Source organism: Manacus vitellinus, unplaced genomic scaffold (assembly GCF_001715985.3).
Source record: "Manacus vitellinus isolate BGI_N305 unplaced genomic scaffold, ASM171598v3 scaffold_27_pilon, whole genome shotgun sequence".
In the NCBI taxonomy this organism is placed as follows: Eukaryota; Metazoa; Chordata; class Aves; order Passeriformes; family Pipridae; genus Manacus; species Manacus vitellinus.
The window spans coordinates 2,729,513-2,744,509 of NW_021940039.1; the positions used below are offsets into that span (position 1 = coordinate 2,729,513).

General features: G+C 46.6%; 2 protein-coding genes across 2 annotated transcripts; one reads left to right on the forward strand and one right to left on the reverse strand.

Moving 5' to 3' along the window:
* PMPCA (peptidase, mitochondrial processing alpha subunit) lies at positions 1-5,583 on the forward strand (the record flags this gene model as incomplete). Its single annotated transcript, XM_018074070.2, has 12 exons — positions 1-46; positions 161-240; positions 967-1,049; positions 1,343-1,437; positions 1,580-1,680; positions 2,076-2,339; positions 2,573-2,665; positions 2,919-3,037; positions 3,298-3,388; positions 3,512-3,574; positions 3,853-3,997; positions 4,282-5,583. Coding segments are annotated over 12 exons (1,350 nt in total), but the record flags the coding sequence as incomplete, so codon positions are not given.
* Positions 5,584-5,782: 199 nt separating this feature from the next.
* Positions 5,783-14,475, reverse strand: INPP5E (inositol polyphosphate-5-phosphatase E). Its single transcript, XM_018074338.2, has 10 exons — positions 13,403-14,475; positions 11,730-11,853; positions 11,453-11,550; positions 10,714-10,838; positions 10,471-10,590; positions 9,988-10,095; positions 9,078-9,239; positions 8,394-8,509; positions 7,854-7,990; positions 5,783-7,147 (listed from the first exon to the last, which is right to left on the reverse strand). Exons 1-10 carry the CDS (start codon positions 14,257-14,259, stop codon positions 7,015-7,017), a joined length of 1,980 nt encoding a protein of 659 aa, XP_017929827.2. The 5' UTR covers positions 14,260-14,475; the 3' UTR covers positions 5,783-7,014.
* Positions 14,476-14,997: the final 522 nt, after the last annotated feature.

Genomic DNA, 14,997 nt, shown 5'->3' on the forward strand with positions numbered 1-14,997 from the left:
CGCGTCGCCTCCCAGAACAAGTTCGGGCAGTTCTGCACCGTGGGCAGTGAGTACCCGGAGGGGCCAAAGGTGGTGACACCACGGCTCCCCCGGATCCGGGTGTCTGTGTAAGGACCGGAGGTGTAAAAGTTACACTGATTTATTCTCTTCTTAACGCCAGTTCTTGTGAATTCGGGATCAAGACACGAAGCAAAATATCTCAGTGGTATCTCCCACTTCTTGGAAAAGCTGGCCTTCTCTGTGAGTACTGCCCTGCCCAGCATGGGATCCTGAGCACCTGAAATCTGCACTGGGAAGGGAGGGGGAGCAGCCAAGGGCAGGGCCTGACCCACAGGGCTCTGTGCACTTGAACTGTTTAAATAATGCTGACAGTATTCCTAGAATGATAGAACCACAGAATTATTTGGGTTGGACAAGACCTTAAAGACCATCCCAGACACCTTCCACTAGCCCAGGTTGCTCCAAGCCCCGTCCAACCTGGCCTTGGACACTACCAGGGATGGGGCAGCCACAGCTTCTCTGGGCAACCTGTGCCAGGGCCTCACCACCCTCGTAGGGAACAATTCCTTCCTGCCTTCTTTCAGTTTGAAGCCATTCTCCCTTGTCCTGTCATTCCAGACTCTTGTCACAAGTCTCTCTCCATTTTTCTTGTATGCTTCCATCAGGTACTGAAAGGCCAAAATTAGGTCACCCCAAATCTTCTCTTCTACAGGCTGAACAACTCTCTCAGCCTTTCCTTATAGGAGAGGTGCTCCTTCCCTTTAATCATCCCTCTTAATTCCCACTTAATTATTGTGCCCATTATTACATTTTGAAAGCCTGCTGTGCTTTTATCTCCAGGGTCAGTGAGTATTGATCAAACCACTTGACTAAAAGAATGTAGAAGATGGTTGTTCTGGGCTACACTGAAGGGTTATAAAAAGTTATTGCTTTAATAATTAATAACACTGGTATTTTCTTTCTTAGTCCACAGCTCAGTTTGGCAGCAAGGATGAAATTCTCCTCACCTTGGAGAAGCATGGAGGCATTTGTGACTGCCAGGCATCGAGGTGGGATCTCCTTCTCCTGCTCTTCTTATAACACTGACAAACACTTTGAGTTCCTTTTTCTGGTGTGGGGCAGTAAAAAGCCACTTTTTGTTTCCAAGCAGCAGAAATCCATTTGTGGTGGCTGCTGGGAAGCTACAAAACTGAACCTGAACAGGTTTTTAAAGTCAGTTCTATTTCCTCTTGAAAGCATTTAACAAGCGAAGCAGCTTTACCTGTAATTTCCTGATACTGAAATGACACTGAATGATCCCAGAAGTGAGTTCTCAGTGCAGAACTGTCTGTCTGTGTTGCAGGGACACCATCATGTACGCTGTGTCTGCTGATGCCAGAGGCCTGGACACCGTGGTCAACCTGCTGGCCGACGTAGCGCTGCAGCCCAGGTTATCAGGTCTGGGAACACAATTCTCTGCCTCTAAAAAAAACCTCCAAGATGTGGCTTGCTCTTAGAATTCTCCACTACATTGTGCTCATAAAGAACTTCCCTTGCAGCAGTTGGGGGTTGTCATCTCTTGCTCTCTGTCCCGTTCCAGATGAGGAGATCGAGATGACCCGCACGGCCATACGGTTTGAGCTGGAGGACTTGAACATGAGGCCTGACCCAGAGCCTCTGCTCACTGAGATGATCCATGCGGTAACACACTGAAAATTCCACCTTGCATGCAGTCCCCTGCATTCTTCTCATTTTTCTGTCAGCTCCAGGGTTTATTTTACGTTATTCTGAAACCAGGTTATTTTGTTACTCGATTCGATTTCAGTGATGGGAGAATTTTGCTGTCCCTCCACTCTGAAATCCAGCATTCTACACTTGTGAAAGATTCTAACCTAAACTAAAAAAAAACTATCTGCAACTTAACCTTTGTTGATGTGGGTGACAGTATGTTGATTAATGAAATAATGCTCAGCCTTTCCTCTTTTACGTGTCTCAAACAGGTCGGCTTAATTCCAAAACAGAAAGGGGAGGTTTAGATGAGGGCTTTAGGGGGGTGAGGTGATATTTGTTACTTGAATGTGTCTGTTCCCTTTCAGGCAGCCTTCAGAGACAACACAGTTGGACTGAACAGGTTCTGCCCCGTGGAGAACACGGACAAAATCGATCGGGACGTGCTGCACTCGTACCTGCGCAGCTACTACACCCCTGACAGGATGGTGCTGGCTGGGGTGGGCATCGAGCACGAGCAGCTGGTGGAGTGTGCCAGGAAATACCTGCTGGGAGTGGAGCCCGTGTGGGGCACTGGGCAGAGCAGGGGCGTGGACAGGTCCGTGGCTCAGTACACGGGAGGCATCGTCAAGGTAAGGGGTGAAGGGGTGCAGGTGGTGTTGTGCCCCTCTGCTGTCAGTTGGAAGGGCAGATTTGGAGTTGAGCTGGTTTTCGCTTTTCTAAAGTTACATACTGTTCATGAGTACGAGCCAAAAGTGGCTGTGACAGCTGGTAATTGGGTGACAGGTTAATTATTAGGAATGTATCAAGCTGGATGCAACAGCAGTGAAAATCAGTCTTAATAACCTGTCTGCTCTTCCCACAGGTTGAAAAAGACATGTCAGATGTGAGTCTGGGCCCTACTCCCATCCCAGAGCTCACCCACATCATGATTGGGTTAGAAAGCTGCTCATTTTTAGTAAGTATTAACCTAAAGTCCCTTGTTTTGGGAGTCCTGTACTTGAAGAATCCCAGAACAGTGACTCATTACAGAAACATTGGCACTCTTGCTGCTGCATTCTCAGACAAGCAGCTTTTCCACTGACAGTTTGATGCAGGCACTGACCTTCCCGCTCTTCTTGTGCCATATTTCTTTCTTTCCCTCCCCTTTACTGACCCCAGACCCTTGAGAGCTCTGCCATGATCTGACTGAATTTCTTGTTGCAATTCAGGAGGACGATTTCATTCCCTTTGCGGTGCTAAACATGATGATGGGAGGTGGTGGCTCTTTCTCAGCTGGAGGGCCTGGCAAGGGCATGTTCACCCGACTATACCTCAATGTGCTCAACAGGTTGGTTTGCCTTTTAAGGGGTGGCAGAAACAGTCCTCCAGCAGGTTCATATGGAAAAAATGGAAGCAAACATCGTCAGGTTATTCTGCTCGAAGCATGGGACTGGTTTGTCAGTTGGCATTTTGAGAGGGTGAAAGTCTCATTGGCAGTGCTGAGAATCCTGAAAGTGCACTGGGAGGGCAGTCACTGTCTGTGTTTGTTTAATTTTTACATGTAAATTTTGGGTTTTAAATTTGAAAATGCTGTTTGTATTTCCACAGGCACCACTGGATGTACAATGCAACCTCTTACCACCACAGTTACGAGGACACAGGTCTCCTGTGTATCCATGCCAGTGCAGATCCCAAACAGGTACAGAGTCCTGTATTCAAAGACAGGCATCCTTAAAAAGTAACCACATCACTCAGTACCAGGCAGTAATGTTGACACAGTAAGTGTTGTTCTGATCTTCTTTCACTAATCTGTTCTCCGTAGGTTCGGGAGATGGTGGAAATCATCACCAGAGAATTCATCCTCATGGCAGGAGCAGTGGGAGAGGTCAGTAGCACATTTGAACTTGCAGACGGTCTTTGAGTTGAAATAATCCCTGGAATTGTTCAAGGCCAAGTTAGATGGGGCTTGGAGCAACCTGGGGTTGCTCCAAGGGAAAAGTGTCCCTGCCCATGGCAGGGGGGTGGAAAGAGATGAGCCTTAAGGTCCTTTCCAAGCAAACCATCCTGGGATTCTGTAAACACACTGTAGAACTCTTCCATGTTATCTTCTGTTAGAGAGCAGCCACCAGAATTTTTGGAACATTATTTCCTGCTCCTTCACAGGTAGAACTTGAGCGAGCGAAGACGCAGCTCAAGTCCATGCTCATGATGAACCTCGAGTCTAGGCCAGTGATCTTTGAGGATGTGGGAAGGCAGGTGTTGGCCACCAACACAAGGAAGCTACCTCATGAGCTCTGTGCCCTCATTGGTGAGTACACAGTGCCTTGCCTTGAGTGAACTGTAGGTACAGTCGGGGCAGGACAACTTAGAACATATTCCTGCAGCACAGCTGAATTGCCTGAGAAAGCCTGGGGGCATAAATACTGCACAAATATATTTCAAACTGTTCTTGGTTGCTTTCAAGGTAGCACAGGGCTTATTTAGTCAGAAGGAAGGGAAAACCAGAAGCATGGAAGAAGAGAGTCAGTGATTGTTTTTCTATTATTCTACTTACGATGTTGTCACAGCTCTGCCTTTTTTTTTTGCCTGCAGGTCAGGTGAAACCTACTGATATCAAGAGGGTGGTCACTAAGATGCTCCACAAGAAGCCAGCTGTGGCTGCCCTGGGTGACCTGACAGACCTGCCCTCCTATGAGCACATCCAGGCAGCGCTTTCCAGCAAGGACGGGCGGCTCCCGCGGCTGTACCGGCTCTTCCGATAGAGCGGCACGTCCTGCCAGGCTCACAGACTCCCTTCTTTTGGAACGTGGTTTTCAGAGTATAATGTTGCTGTACCACCCTCCCTCCCTCCCATCTTCCCAGCCATGCTGTGCAACCATGGAGCTGTGCTGCCACTGGGCAAAGCTGCTTCGGAGCACCGGACTCGGTGGGATTCCTTCCCGAGGGATGTGGTGGCACCTTAAAGAGCTTGGCTTACACCTCTGAATTCAAAGAGTATTTATAGCTGTTACCAAGTTGAACAAAGACTTGCTCAAACTGAATTAGGACAATAATAGTTATTATCCCTGTCAAGTTTGGCAAAAAGTTTCCTGCAGTCCAGGTTTTGTTACAAATCATGGATTCATTTCATCAGTAGTACTCACCAGGAGTCACATGTCTGGGAATAACTTCATCATTTTGCTGGAGCTCAGAGGGAAGCAGACCCATGGCATAACCAAGTTTCTGTGGAGTTCATCTGCAGAGATACTGTGCATAATGCTACATGGACACCTGAGAATGAAAACGATCCTGTTCTTCAGGTTTTTCACCCAGAAGTGAACTGTGCTAAAGAATAAAAGTTCTTTTCCTCCAGGGTTGCTTTACAAACAGTTATTAAAGGAGTTGCTGCTGCACCTTAAAACTCGTACCTCATTTCCTCAGCGTCACTCAGATGAACTTAAGGCCTTGCAAAAAGAAGACACAATCATTTGTCTCACAGCTGAGATGTCCCTCAGCTGAGAGCCAAGATCACAAAATTACAGCATTTAGAAACATTATGGTCTTGACCGACTCCACGTTACAGAAAGCCAAGTGCCACACGTGACGTACTGAAGAAAGGGAGGCTCAAACGAGGAATAAAACATTTGATTTACGTAATCCCCCAACACATGGGTTTAAAAATATAAACAGCTGCATTGCAGCACTTCACTCTTAGCTGTGTATGGTGAGGAGCAATCAAACTGGGAGCAGAGCACTGTGAGGCAGCTATTTACCTGCTTTACCCCATCCTTTCCTTGTGCAACCAGAAGAAAATGTTGCATTGCTTCCTGTGCAGCCCACAGTCTGGAAATCCTGTTCACTTGTTGTGTATGTTTGTAAGGAAATAAAGAGGCCTCTAAACAGCTGGAGCAAGTAGTAAGACTTCTGAAATTCATCAGCCAAGGGCTGTGTTTCTTTCACTGGCAGGTGAAATGTGCTTTGTTCAGTTCTAAAAATCCCAGAGAAATCTGTCCTGCTCTTCCAGCTGAAGACAAATGGCTCAGGTCACCCAAACATGCATCACACAAAGAACTCTGGTTCTGACAACAGTAAGAGCTGGTTCTCAGTTAAGGTATTGCATTAATTTATTTTTATTCCTTTAAAAAGAAAGGAAATCCAAGTACCTGATGGCTACAGACAGGTCAGTGCCATAAATGTACCGCAGAACAGAAGCTCTGTCTTGGACAGGTTGCATAGTCAGCAGCACTTCCTCCAAGGTGTTTGCTTGGTGTTTTAGGTACTAAAGGTGATGAATGATCCAGCCCATCTGTGCCCATGAGGAGTTTTTAAGTATTAGCTGTACTTAACATTTGACCAGTGCCATACTGGTCCTTGTAGTATGTTTAGCCTTAAGACAACACTACTTCAAAAATAGCAAGTTACTCACAGTTCACCGAGTTGGAAAAACAAAACCAAAAGGAATTGACTGTGACTGGAGGTGATGGAACTGCATGGAGCTGACTGGGCTCTGCAAACCTCCCTGGTACACTCACTTGGCATCACTTTGGTGAAGCATCACACAGTACAGTACTTAAACCATTCGTTTCAATTCAGGTGTCCTGCTGCTGAAGGCAGGTAGTGTTTTATGAGCCCTGGAGAGGGCAAGTGAGGTCAGGGAGGGATTGTTTCAAGCAGCCAAGTATATGGCCTGAGAGCAGGGTATTTACCCCCTTAGTAACAGAAGGCCTATAGAATGATTATTGAAAGGCAATGTTTCTACACTTCAATGTACAGGAGTACATTCACACTCATCTTGCTGTAGAGGACCCAAAAATCCCAACACAGGAGCACCGTCCATACACAGAACTGCCCAAGTTCATCAGCTGGCCCCTCGTACTCATTTTACAGAATACTGTACACTTGGCTACAGAGAAGGAGCAAAACCCAACCCCACACTGTATGGAAGCAGATCTGACCAAACCAGAGAGACAAACAAAAAAAAATTCACCTTTCTGCAGGCTTTTCTTAGGTCCCCTGCCCCAGGTGATGCCAGTTCCAGCAGCTGTGCCCCTGTGTGGAGTCCTCCTACAAACAACAGGCTGCACCCAGTGGCTTCCTAAGATAGTCTGGTTAAAAATAAATCCATTTTACCTGTTGGGATGGATGTCTTAAATAACTGACTCCTTTTCTTCGGCAAAAGCACTTGAGCTACATGGATTAGCTCATGCAGATGAATCCAGGATGAGGTTTAAGACATTCTTCACAACTGCCAGAGGTGCTTAAAGCAGACAATTCCCTGCAGAGTTTGCCATGGCCTGAAATCCTCTTTCGGGGCACCTCTACCACAAGCATTGCAGGGCTCTCAGCTCAAGAAATGCTACATATGCTGCTGGATTTTTGGTCCTTCTGCTCCCGTCGTTTCTGAAGTTCCCTTGTAATCCTCCTCTTTATTCCCATTAAATACAGTTCTCTGTCAAACTGCCCCGCAGCAAGTGGAATGCTACAACAGAAACACAAGCCACATTTCAGGGCATAAATGTATTCTTCTTTGCCCAGCATTTCCTAAATAGCTCATATAACAAAGGCCAGAAATCTAATTTTTACTTTCTTAATGCATTCAGCTACTGCTGTGGGAGAAACAAAAGTTGTTCTGCCACAGCAACAAGTTAAGGTTTTTCACAACACATTTACACGGAGAAAGTCCTGGTTGTAAAAGGGAAATGTAATTTCAATTTTCTAAAGAGTTCCACTAGTACAACAGTCCACAGCTGGACATTAGGAGCTTGGAGGATCTCAAAATATTCCACTGACATCCAGCTATGCTGAAATGCAGGCACCACTGAGGAGGGAAAATAGCATTGATCCCAAAAAGGGAAAGAAGAGAAAAGGAAAGCTGCCCATGCTGATAGGGAAAACAAAGAACTGCATCTCAGATAAAACACAGATTAATAATCAATTCCAATGGGCTCTGTTTATCCCCCTCAGGAGGATTAAGGGACCTGGAAGCAGGGATTTCAGCTGTCAGTGCAAGGTTTTAAGCTCTCACTGCTCTGACCACCAGCATAAAAATCAAACAGACTGCAGGGAGCTACATGGGATAAACTCTATTTTAGGAATTCCGAGAAGACAAACTCCAAACAGGAGCATATCCTCAGGATCCCTGGAGCCATGTGCAATCACACAGAGCAGCACAAGGAGGTACTTACTTGTCTCTGCCAGGCCTCACTTTGACACGAAACAAGGCAAACACAGGGCGATGGTCTGAGGTTTTGATCACAGGACAAGAGGAATATTTGACAGCCTGGATGTCGTCCTTGTACCGACTGCGGAACACAACCCGGTCCTGGAGACACAGAGAGAGAGGAGAGAGTGCTGGTAACTCCCTTTGCACATCCACCCACCCTGGAGAGCAGCACTGGTTCACAAGAGACCATTCATTTATCACATTCCACTTAGTGAAATTAAGTGTCTTGGACAGGGATCCATTAATGAAGAGTGTGTGCCTGATCCCCAAAGCTGCTCTGTGCCCAGCTATGAGCACAAGGGAGAATCCAGAATCCACTCAAACAGGATGTAAGGCAGGGAAAATGAGGTTAACAGCCTGTGCCAAACTATCCCTGCGCTCACAGGTTCAACAATCCTTTCTTCCAGACCAGACCCACATGCCCTGTTGCCCTTAAGCCACAAATCTCAGCACATCTGGATCCCCTCTGGTGCAGGTGTGAGGTGCTGAAATCATCCCTTACCGTGTAGGATGGAGTCCTTTGTTTGGAAGTGGTGTCATAGCTGTCCTTCCCTATGTCAAACTTGTAGGAAGGGCGGAAATGGATATCAGCCTCTTGGAATCCTTTGAAAATAGACCCTGTAAGGGAAGAGAACAGCATGAACAAATTCCTCCTTCCTGAGAATCCAGCACATTTCTGCACTGATTCTACTAATGCTGGCTAGAAACAACAGCTATGTACATACATGACTAGAAAAACATGGGGTCAGGTTCCAGAAAGGGAGAAAGCTCAAGTTATTACACAGTGAAGATAAAAAATAGCCAGTGGATATTTAGTCAGTGGCCAGTTAAACAAAGAACACCTGGTCCATGCACTTCCCTTTCCACTGAAAGCTTGTGCTACTTTGCAAATGCTCAAATGTTCAAATCTAAATTCCCTGGACCCTGTGACAGAATGGTGTCCCAAGTTATGGAGAGTCAGATGAAACAGCAGCAAATGGCTTGGGAGGTTACACTATGGATAAAATGCTACAGCAAAAGGTCCCTTGACACACTGCCACTGTATTTGACAACTGCTGACTTCTTTTTTTTTTAGGGAATGTAACAAAAGGAAGCAGGAAAGGTCTTCATTAAATTGGCTGTGATTAGCCCTGTGTGTAGATATCTTTGTTCATGGGGATGAGGGAGGAAAACAGCTGCCTCTCACCCCGACTCATCTCACTGGTGAGCTGGTCATACACCAGGAGCTTGGACACGTCTGTGTCCGGGTTCTGGTTCAGGATGGAATCCACAGTCTCACGGTCCTTGTTCAGTCGGAAGTTGAAGTCACCAAACCAGAAGACTTCATCAAACCGAGTTGTGACATCACCTGCAAATTCAGGCCACAAGTGTTCAGGATATTCTGCCAGATATGGTCAAGAAACAGGCATAAATCCCTTCTTTTCACTACCAGGAGATGTGATGCCTGAGCATGTTTTCTGCCTGTGACCACCACTGTATATGGTTATAAAAAACCCAGTAGAAACAGAACAGAAATTTTTAAACATCATAGAAAAAGCTGAAAAGAGACCAAACTATCGATAGGACCTAAAACCAGGGTGAACACAAAACCCTAATGCTACACTGCAGATAAAGAGTCAATTCATCTTTCTAGAGAAAAGATTTGCCTACTTATCTAGGCATGACATTATCAGCACAGTATTAAGAAAGAATAATGGAATTTGGCAAACAACATATACACAAACCTGTATATGCAAAGTGACAAAACGTTCCTTCTCTTAAGTTTTGAAATAAATTAATTCCTAATTGCTCTAGAAAACACTTGGAAAGTAAAGCACATCTGTAATATTGGTAATACTTACACCAAAATTATCATATTGCTGGAAAAATACATCACATAAAAATTCCTTTTTGAATTTTCTCTCTCCCATTTTAATTTTTTTCTCAAATCCCCCCTCAAAATTTCAAAAAAAGAAAAGAAAAGATTCGTGTGAGTAATAACTATCCTCAGACAAAAAGCCCTGTGGTCTCTCAAATTATAACTCTCATTCTTTCTTAGTGCAGACTGAAAGACAATGCACAGACTGTTGGGTTCTCACACATGGTTTCACACTTACTAGAACTGGATCGATATGGATTTGTGTCTGGAACATTCTTGGGAAGTGTAAGGGCTTGAATGGTTTTATTGTAGTCCAGTTTCCTCTCGTTCACTTTACTGTCCCCAGCTGAAAGACATAAAGCCTGTTACTGCCAAGGATGAAGCATTTTCATTCAATGACCACTTTTGGTTACAAGGGGAGCTTCCAAAGGGCATCAGACATTTTCCATGTGTAAAATGGGACACTGACCCAGGGAACACACACACTGAAAAATAACGACAGAAAGTGTGGAAAAGGGAACACAATGGTGCAGAGTTCATTTCTGTTTTAACACACACAGTTCTTTTGTAAGTTTGTTATCAAACAATCCTTCTCCCCCCTTATCATTCTCAGCTCAGCAATCCTGAGTTTTGCCTTCAGCCCGTCCTTTTTTACCTCTGTACAGTTCCCTCCCCTCCTCCCTCAAACAGGACCCTTCTAGCAAGATTGTAAATATCTCACATGTGAAATGGGAGGTGATGAAGAGAAAGGAGGTCCCAAAAAACGTGAAGCAGATTCCCAGAGCTCCCTTGGTTTTGATCTGAGACACGATTCGAGTTGTCACCGTGGCGTACTCCACTTCTGGAAGGAGAAAAACAAGATGCTTTCACTTGAGAGCCTCTAGAGACAGTGAGCAGGGAAGTTAGGAGAGGGAGAAAAAGCCAGGACAGTGGCTGGCAGCAGTGCTTTCAGCTCCCCACACACCTGAGCAGAACCAGATGAGGTCCCTGCGGATGAAGACCGACATGTAGAGCACCCCATGTGCGGCCGAGTAGAGCAGGACGTAGTGGGGGCCCAAAGTCTCCTGCAGGCGGATCTCCCACTCTCTTCTGCAGGAAAGAACAACAGCTGGATCACACAGACAGTACAGGAGACAACAACCAGAGAGGAAATCAGTATTGTGGAAACAGAGCAGTCCCTCTGACACAGAACATCAATGAACAGTAAGCATTGATAAAACTTCCACTGAATGACTAAGGAGTGGCTGCACAGCCGAGCCAGCTCAGAGCCCCTCAGAGCTGGGCTGAGGTGCCACAGGAATCAGCAGGATTTTGCCATCAGCTGCTCTAACAGGACCAAATTCGGTATGCCCAGAGAAGCTGTGGCTGCCCCATCCCCGAAAATGTCCAAGGCCAGGCTGGACAGGGCTTGGAGCAACCTGGGCTGGTGGAAGGTGTCCCTGCCCATGGCAGGGGGTGGAACTGGATAAACTTCAAGGTCCCTCCCAAGCCAAACCATTCCATGACTCTGTGATTTACAGATCTTTGTGCCTTTTTGCTCTAAGGTCTATTTCCCCTGGTGCTCATGCAATAAATTCAGTCTTATTAAATGGGTTGATTATTGAAAATATTAAGATTACGATGGATACTATTTCCAGGCTAATTCAAAGCAAAGTAATTACTTAACAATAAAAGAAGATGGTTCATTACATTGTTTTTGCTACCTGTCTGGACAGCCTTCTTGAACCCCAATGACATACATGTCCTGGGCATAGTCAGGATCTGTTGGCAATAAGAAGTCATCCAGATTCACTGGAAGTTCCTATTAAAAAAGAAATAAAAAAAAAATAGCAATATTTGTTGTGCTAAGATTTACAAGAAAAGTACCTTGTAATTTGATAAAGATGATGAACTCAGTTTGATGAGGAACATAGTCATGAATAGAAAAACATCAGTAAAGCTGGAGTAACTTTACCACTGTGGAGTCTTCTGTGCCCTTACCTTCTGACCCTGCATGTTCCAGGTGGCCACAAAAATTCCAATATTCCGATCAGGGAAATATCTGCTAAGTTCTTCTGCTCCCAGTAAGGCACCACTTGCCATAAGGCTGCCTTCCAAATAGCTCCTGTGAACAGAAGATCCATAAAAGAGTATCCAAGGAAAGGGCATGGAATAATGATTTGTAATGCCTGAATCTTGAGTTATTCAAGAATATATCTTTAAGAAGGCATTTAGTATTTATATATTGTTCTGCTTGCCTGAAGTTCCTTATAAAGTTCCAACTCTTATAGAGAGTTTGTGGATCATCTATAATGAAACAAAACCATTGTCATAATCAGCCTTTCAAAGCCAGGACATGAGGATGATGGTGAGGCTGATGCTGCCCAGGTGCTGTGATGAGGAGGCTGAAGCCATCCAAGTCTTCAGCCCCACTAATACTTACCTCAGACACAGAATGAAGAGACTGGTTTGATAACCTGGCCCAGGTTGCCCAGAGAAGCTGTGGCTGCCCCATCCCTGGAAGTGCCCAAGGCCAGGCTGGGCGGGGCTTGGAGCAACCTGGGCTAGTGGAAGGATGGGATTTAAGGTCCCTTCCACCCCAAACCAGTCTGTGATTCCATGATACTGCAGTATCTCGAAGCACCTTGGTTTACTTACAACATCAAAATAGCTCCACCAAGCCTGGTGTTCTGGCACCAAGTTGCTCCTAATCAAAGACTCAAATTTACACTCTTCCTCCAATTCAGCTCATCAAATAAACAATTTACTGAGCCTGAGGTCTCAAAATATCATATTTGGAAAGGACAGATCGTCCCACACCTCCTGCCCCTCCGAAGGACACACTGTTTACACAGGCAAAGGCTGTTGGCACAAGGACTGCCCATTGAATAAGCATTTTTAATCTTGCTTAAGCTCTGCAAATAACGATGACAGCACAATGTCAGGGAGCGCTGGGCAAGCCACTGCCTGCAGCTGCTTCAGGGAGGGAATTGGAAGAAAACCCTCATGGCAAACAAGTAACAATCTATCCCAGGGCTTTCTTACCAATTGGTAACACTTTAATTTATCTCAGTTATTTCCCCTCTACTGCTGACTCTCATCCTTTGAATCAATGACTAGATTCTTGCCTGAAAAAGCTGGGGCAGAGGAGCTCCTGTGGGACACTGGAGCAGTTCCCAATAGGTGATTTGATCCTACCAGAAGCCAAAAAAGCACAACATCTGCAGAGGACACACAGCACCTTACAGGACAGTGATAACACTGTATGTCCTGCATGATAGCTTCAAACTAAAATATTTGGGTATTTTTCCTGCCATTTAACACTTCAGTTCAAGCCCAATGTACTCTTAGATTTAAAAAAACCGGTACTCCCAACTGTTGGCACACACAGTTACTGTTTCTAAATTTTCAGAAAAGGTTATGTAAATATTACAAAAAAACTGACAGCAAATCAAACACAAGAAGGAAAATAATCAGCTAAAAGGAGTAAACACAGCGTATCTGTACCAATCTCTTAATCTTCCAACTGTTTCCAGTCTCCACAGCAGGTTAAATAACACAGAACGACTTCTGTGCTTTCGGAGCGGTCGGACATCCGCAGCCCCTGCCCAGTGGGATTCTTCTCCCTGCTAACACCCCCCCAAACTTTTCCCAGGAGAAGCTGGGGGACTCACCTGCTCCGAACATCCTTGGCTCGAATGGGAGTGAGCAGGCTGAAGGTGGATTTCATGGAGTCTGTGGAGCAGCTGTCGTACACCATCCCATTGCCGTGCAGCCGGGTGTCGCTCAGGCTGCTGCTCACCCTCCCAAACTTGTGCTGAGAATAATGTCGGTAATCCAGACAATCTGAGTCGATCCTATTAGCTGTCCTCAGGGTGTGAGAGGCCACGTTGAGCTCCATGGGGGGCAGGGGGCGAGCTGGCATGATTTGGGACAGCCGGGGTTTGCCTCCCGCGAACGCTTTCCCCCGCAGCAGCCCCCCGAAGGCACTGGAGATCTCGGAGGCTCGTTTCCCCAGGTCAGAGGTGCTTCCCCTGCTCTTCCCCACGGGACTGGCTTCTGAGGCGTCTGGTGAACTGTGCAAGGAATTCTGCTGGCAGCAGGGATGGCAAGGGCTCGCCCTGCCCCTGTTGGGAGGGCTGGGGGACGCTTCCTGCAGGGAACCGTTGGAGGAACTGGTGTCGTTGGGATCAGTCAGGCTCTCCTGGCTCGTCCTAAACCGCCTCCACCTCCTCCAGCTCTTCTCATCCAGAGATGCAGCACGTTCCAGCCGGGGCTTCCGGGGAGGCCTTGGAGTGATCGATTTAATTTTCATATTGGCTTTGAGCTCCTCTGGTAGAAGCTTTAAGGTCTCACTTACAGGGGTGCCCATAGTCACAGGACCTTCAGCAGGAAGTGCCACATTGCCACCAGCCTCCTTTTTGGCTGCTTTTCCAGCTTTTTTAGCCTGCAGGTCCTGCACTGCTCCACCCTCCATGCTCTGAGTAACACACGCCCTTGAGTGCTGTGCAAATCCATTTGGAGTGCTCATCCTCCCCCAGGTACCGGCTGTGGATGCTGCTCCAGATGAAAAGTTCCTCACAGCATAGTTTCCTTCCCTTTTATCGCCCTGTGGGTTCACAGGGCTTTAACTACGCCAGCAAGGCATGGGAATCGCAGACAGCTCAGTCTTTAGCTGGGAATGAAGGGCAGGTGCACGTGCAGGCAGATGCATTGTCTGCAAAATTACAAGACGTGGGATACCTGGATTTCCCCAAGAGAAACATGTAAGGATAAAAAGTTATTGAGCTGCAAATTGTGATACTTAATCAGAACGCAATCTCGCAGGACCTCCCTCCAGCACAACTCAAACCTTAGCGTGACCTTGTTAGTAGAACACCGTTATTTCTTTTATCAAGAGCAGAGAACTGAGCTCCTCACTGCTGCAGATACCAGGGCTGTGTGCACACTTCTGTAAGAAAAGGCTGCGTGCCCTGTCAGAACGAGAGGAAACTCGACCTGCACACAAAGCACAGCAGGCTCTCCTTGCCGTCCACACGCGGCGTCACCAGCACACCGGGGCTGCCCGAGGCCAGGAAATTTCCACCCATCTCACAGCAGGGAAATCGCTGCCGCCTTTTCTCGCCTCGCACCAACCGCTGACACCGAGCAAACACCCGAGGGAGGGGTGGGTTTAGGGGATGGAAACGGGGTTCAAGGCAAAGCCCTACAGGGATGGGGGGAAGCACCTCGTCATTCTGCGGCTACAACGCGGACCACCCGCCACCGG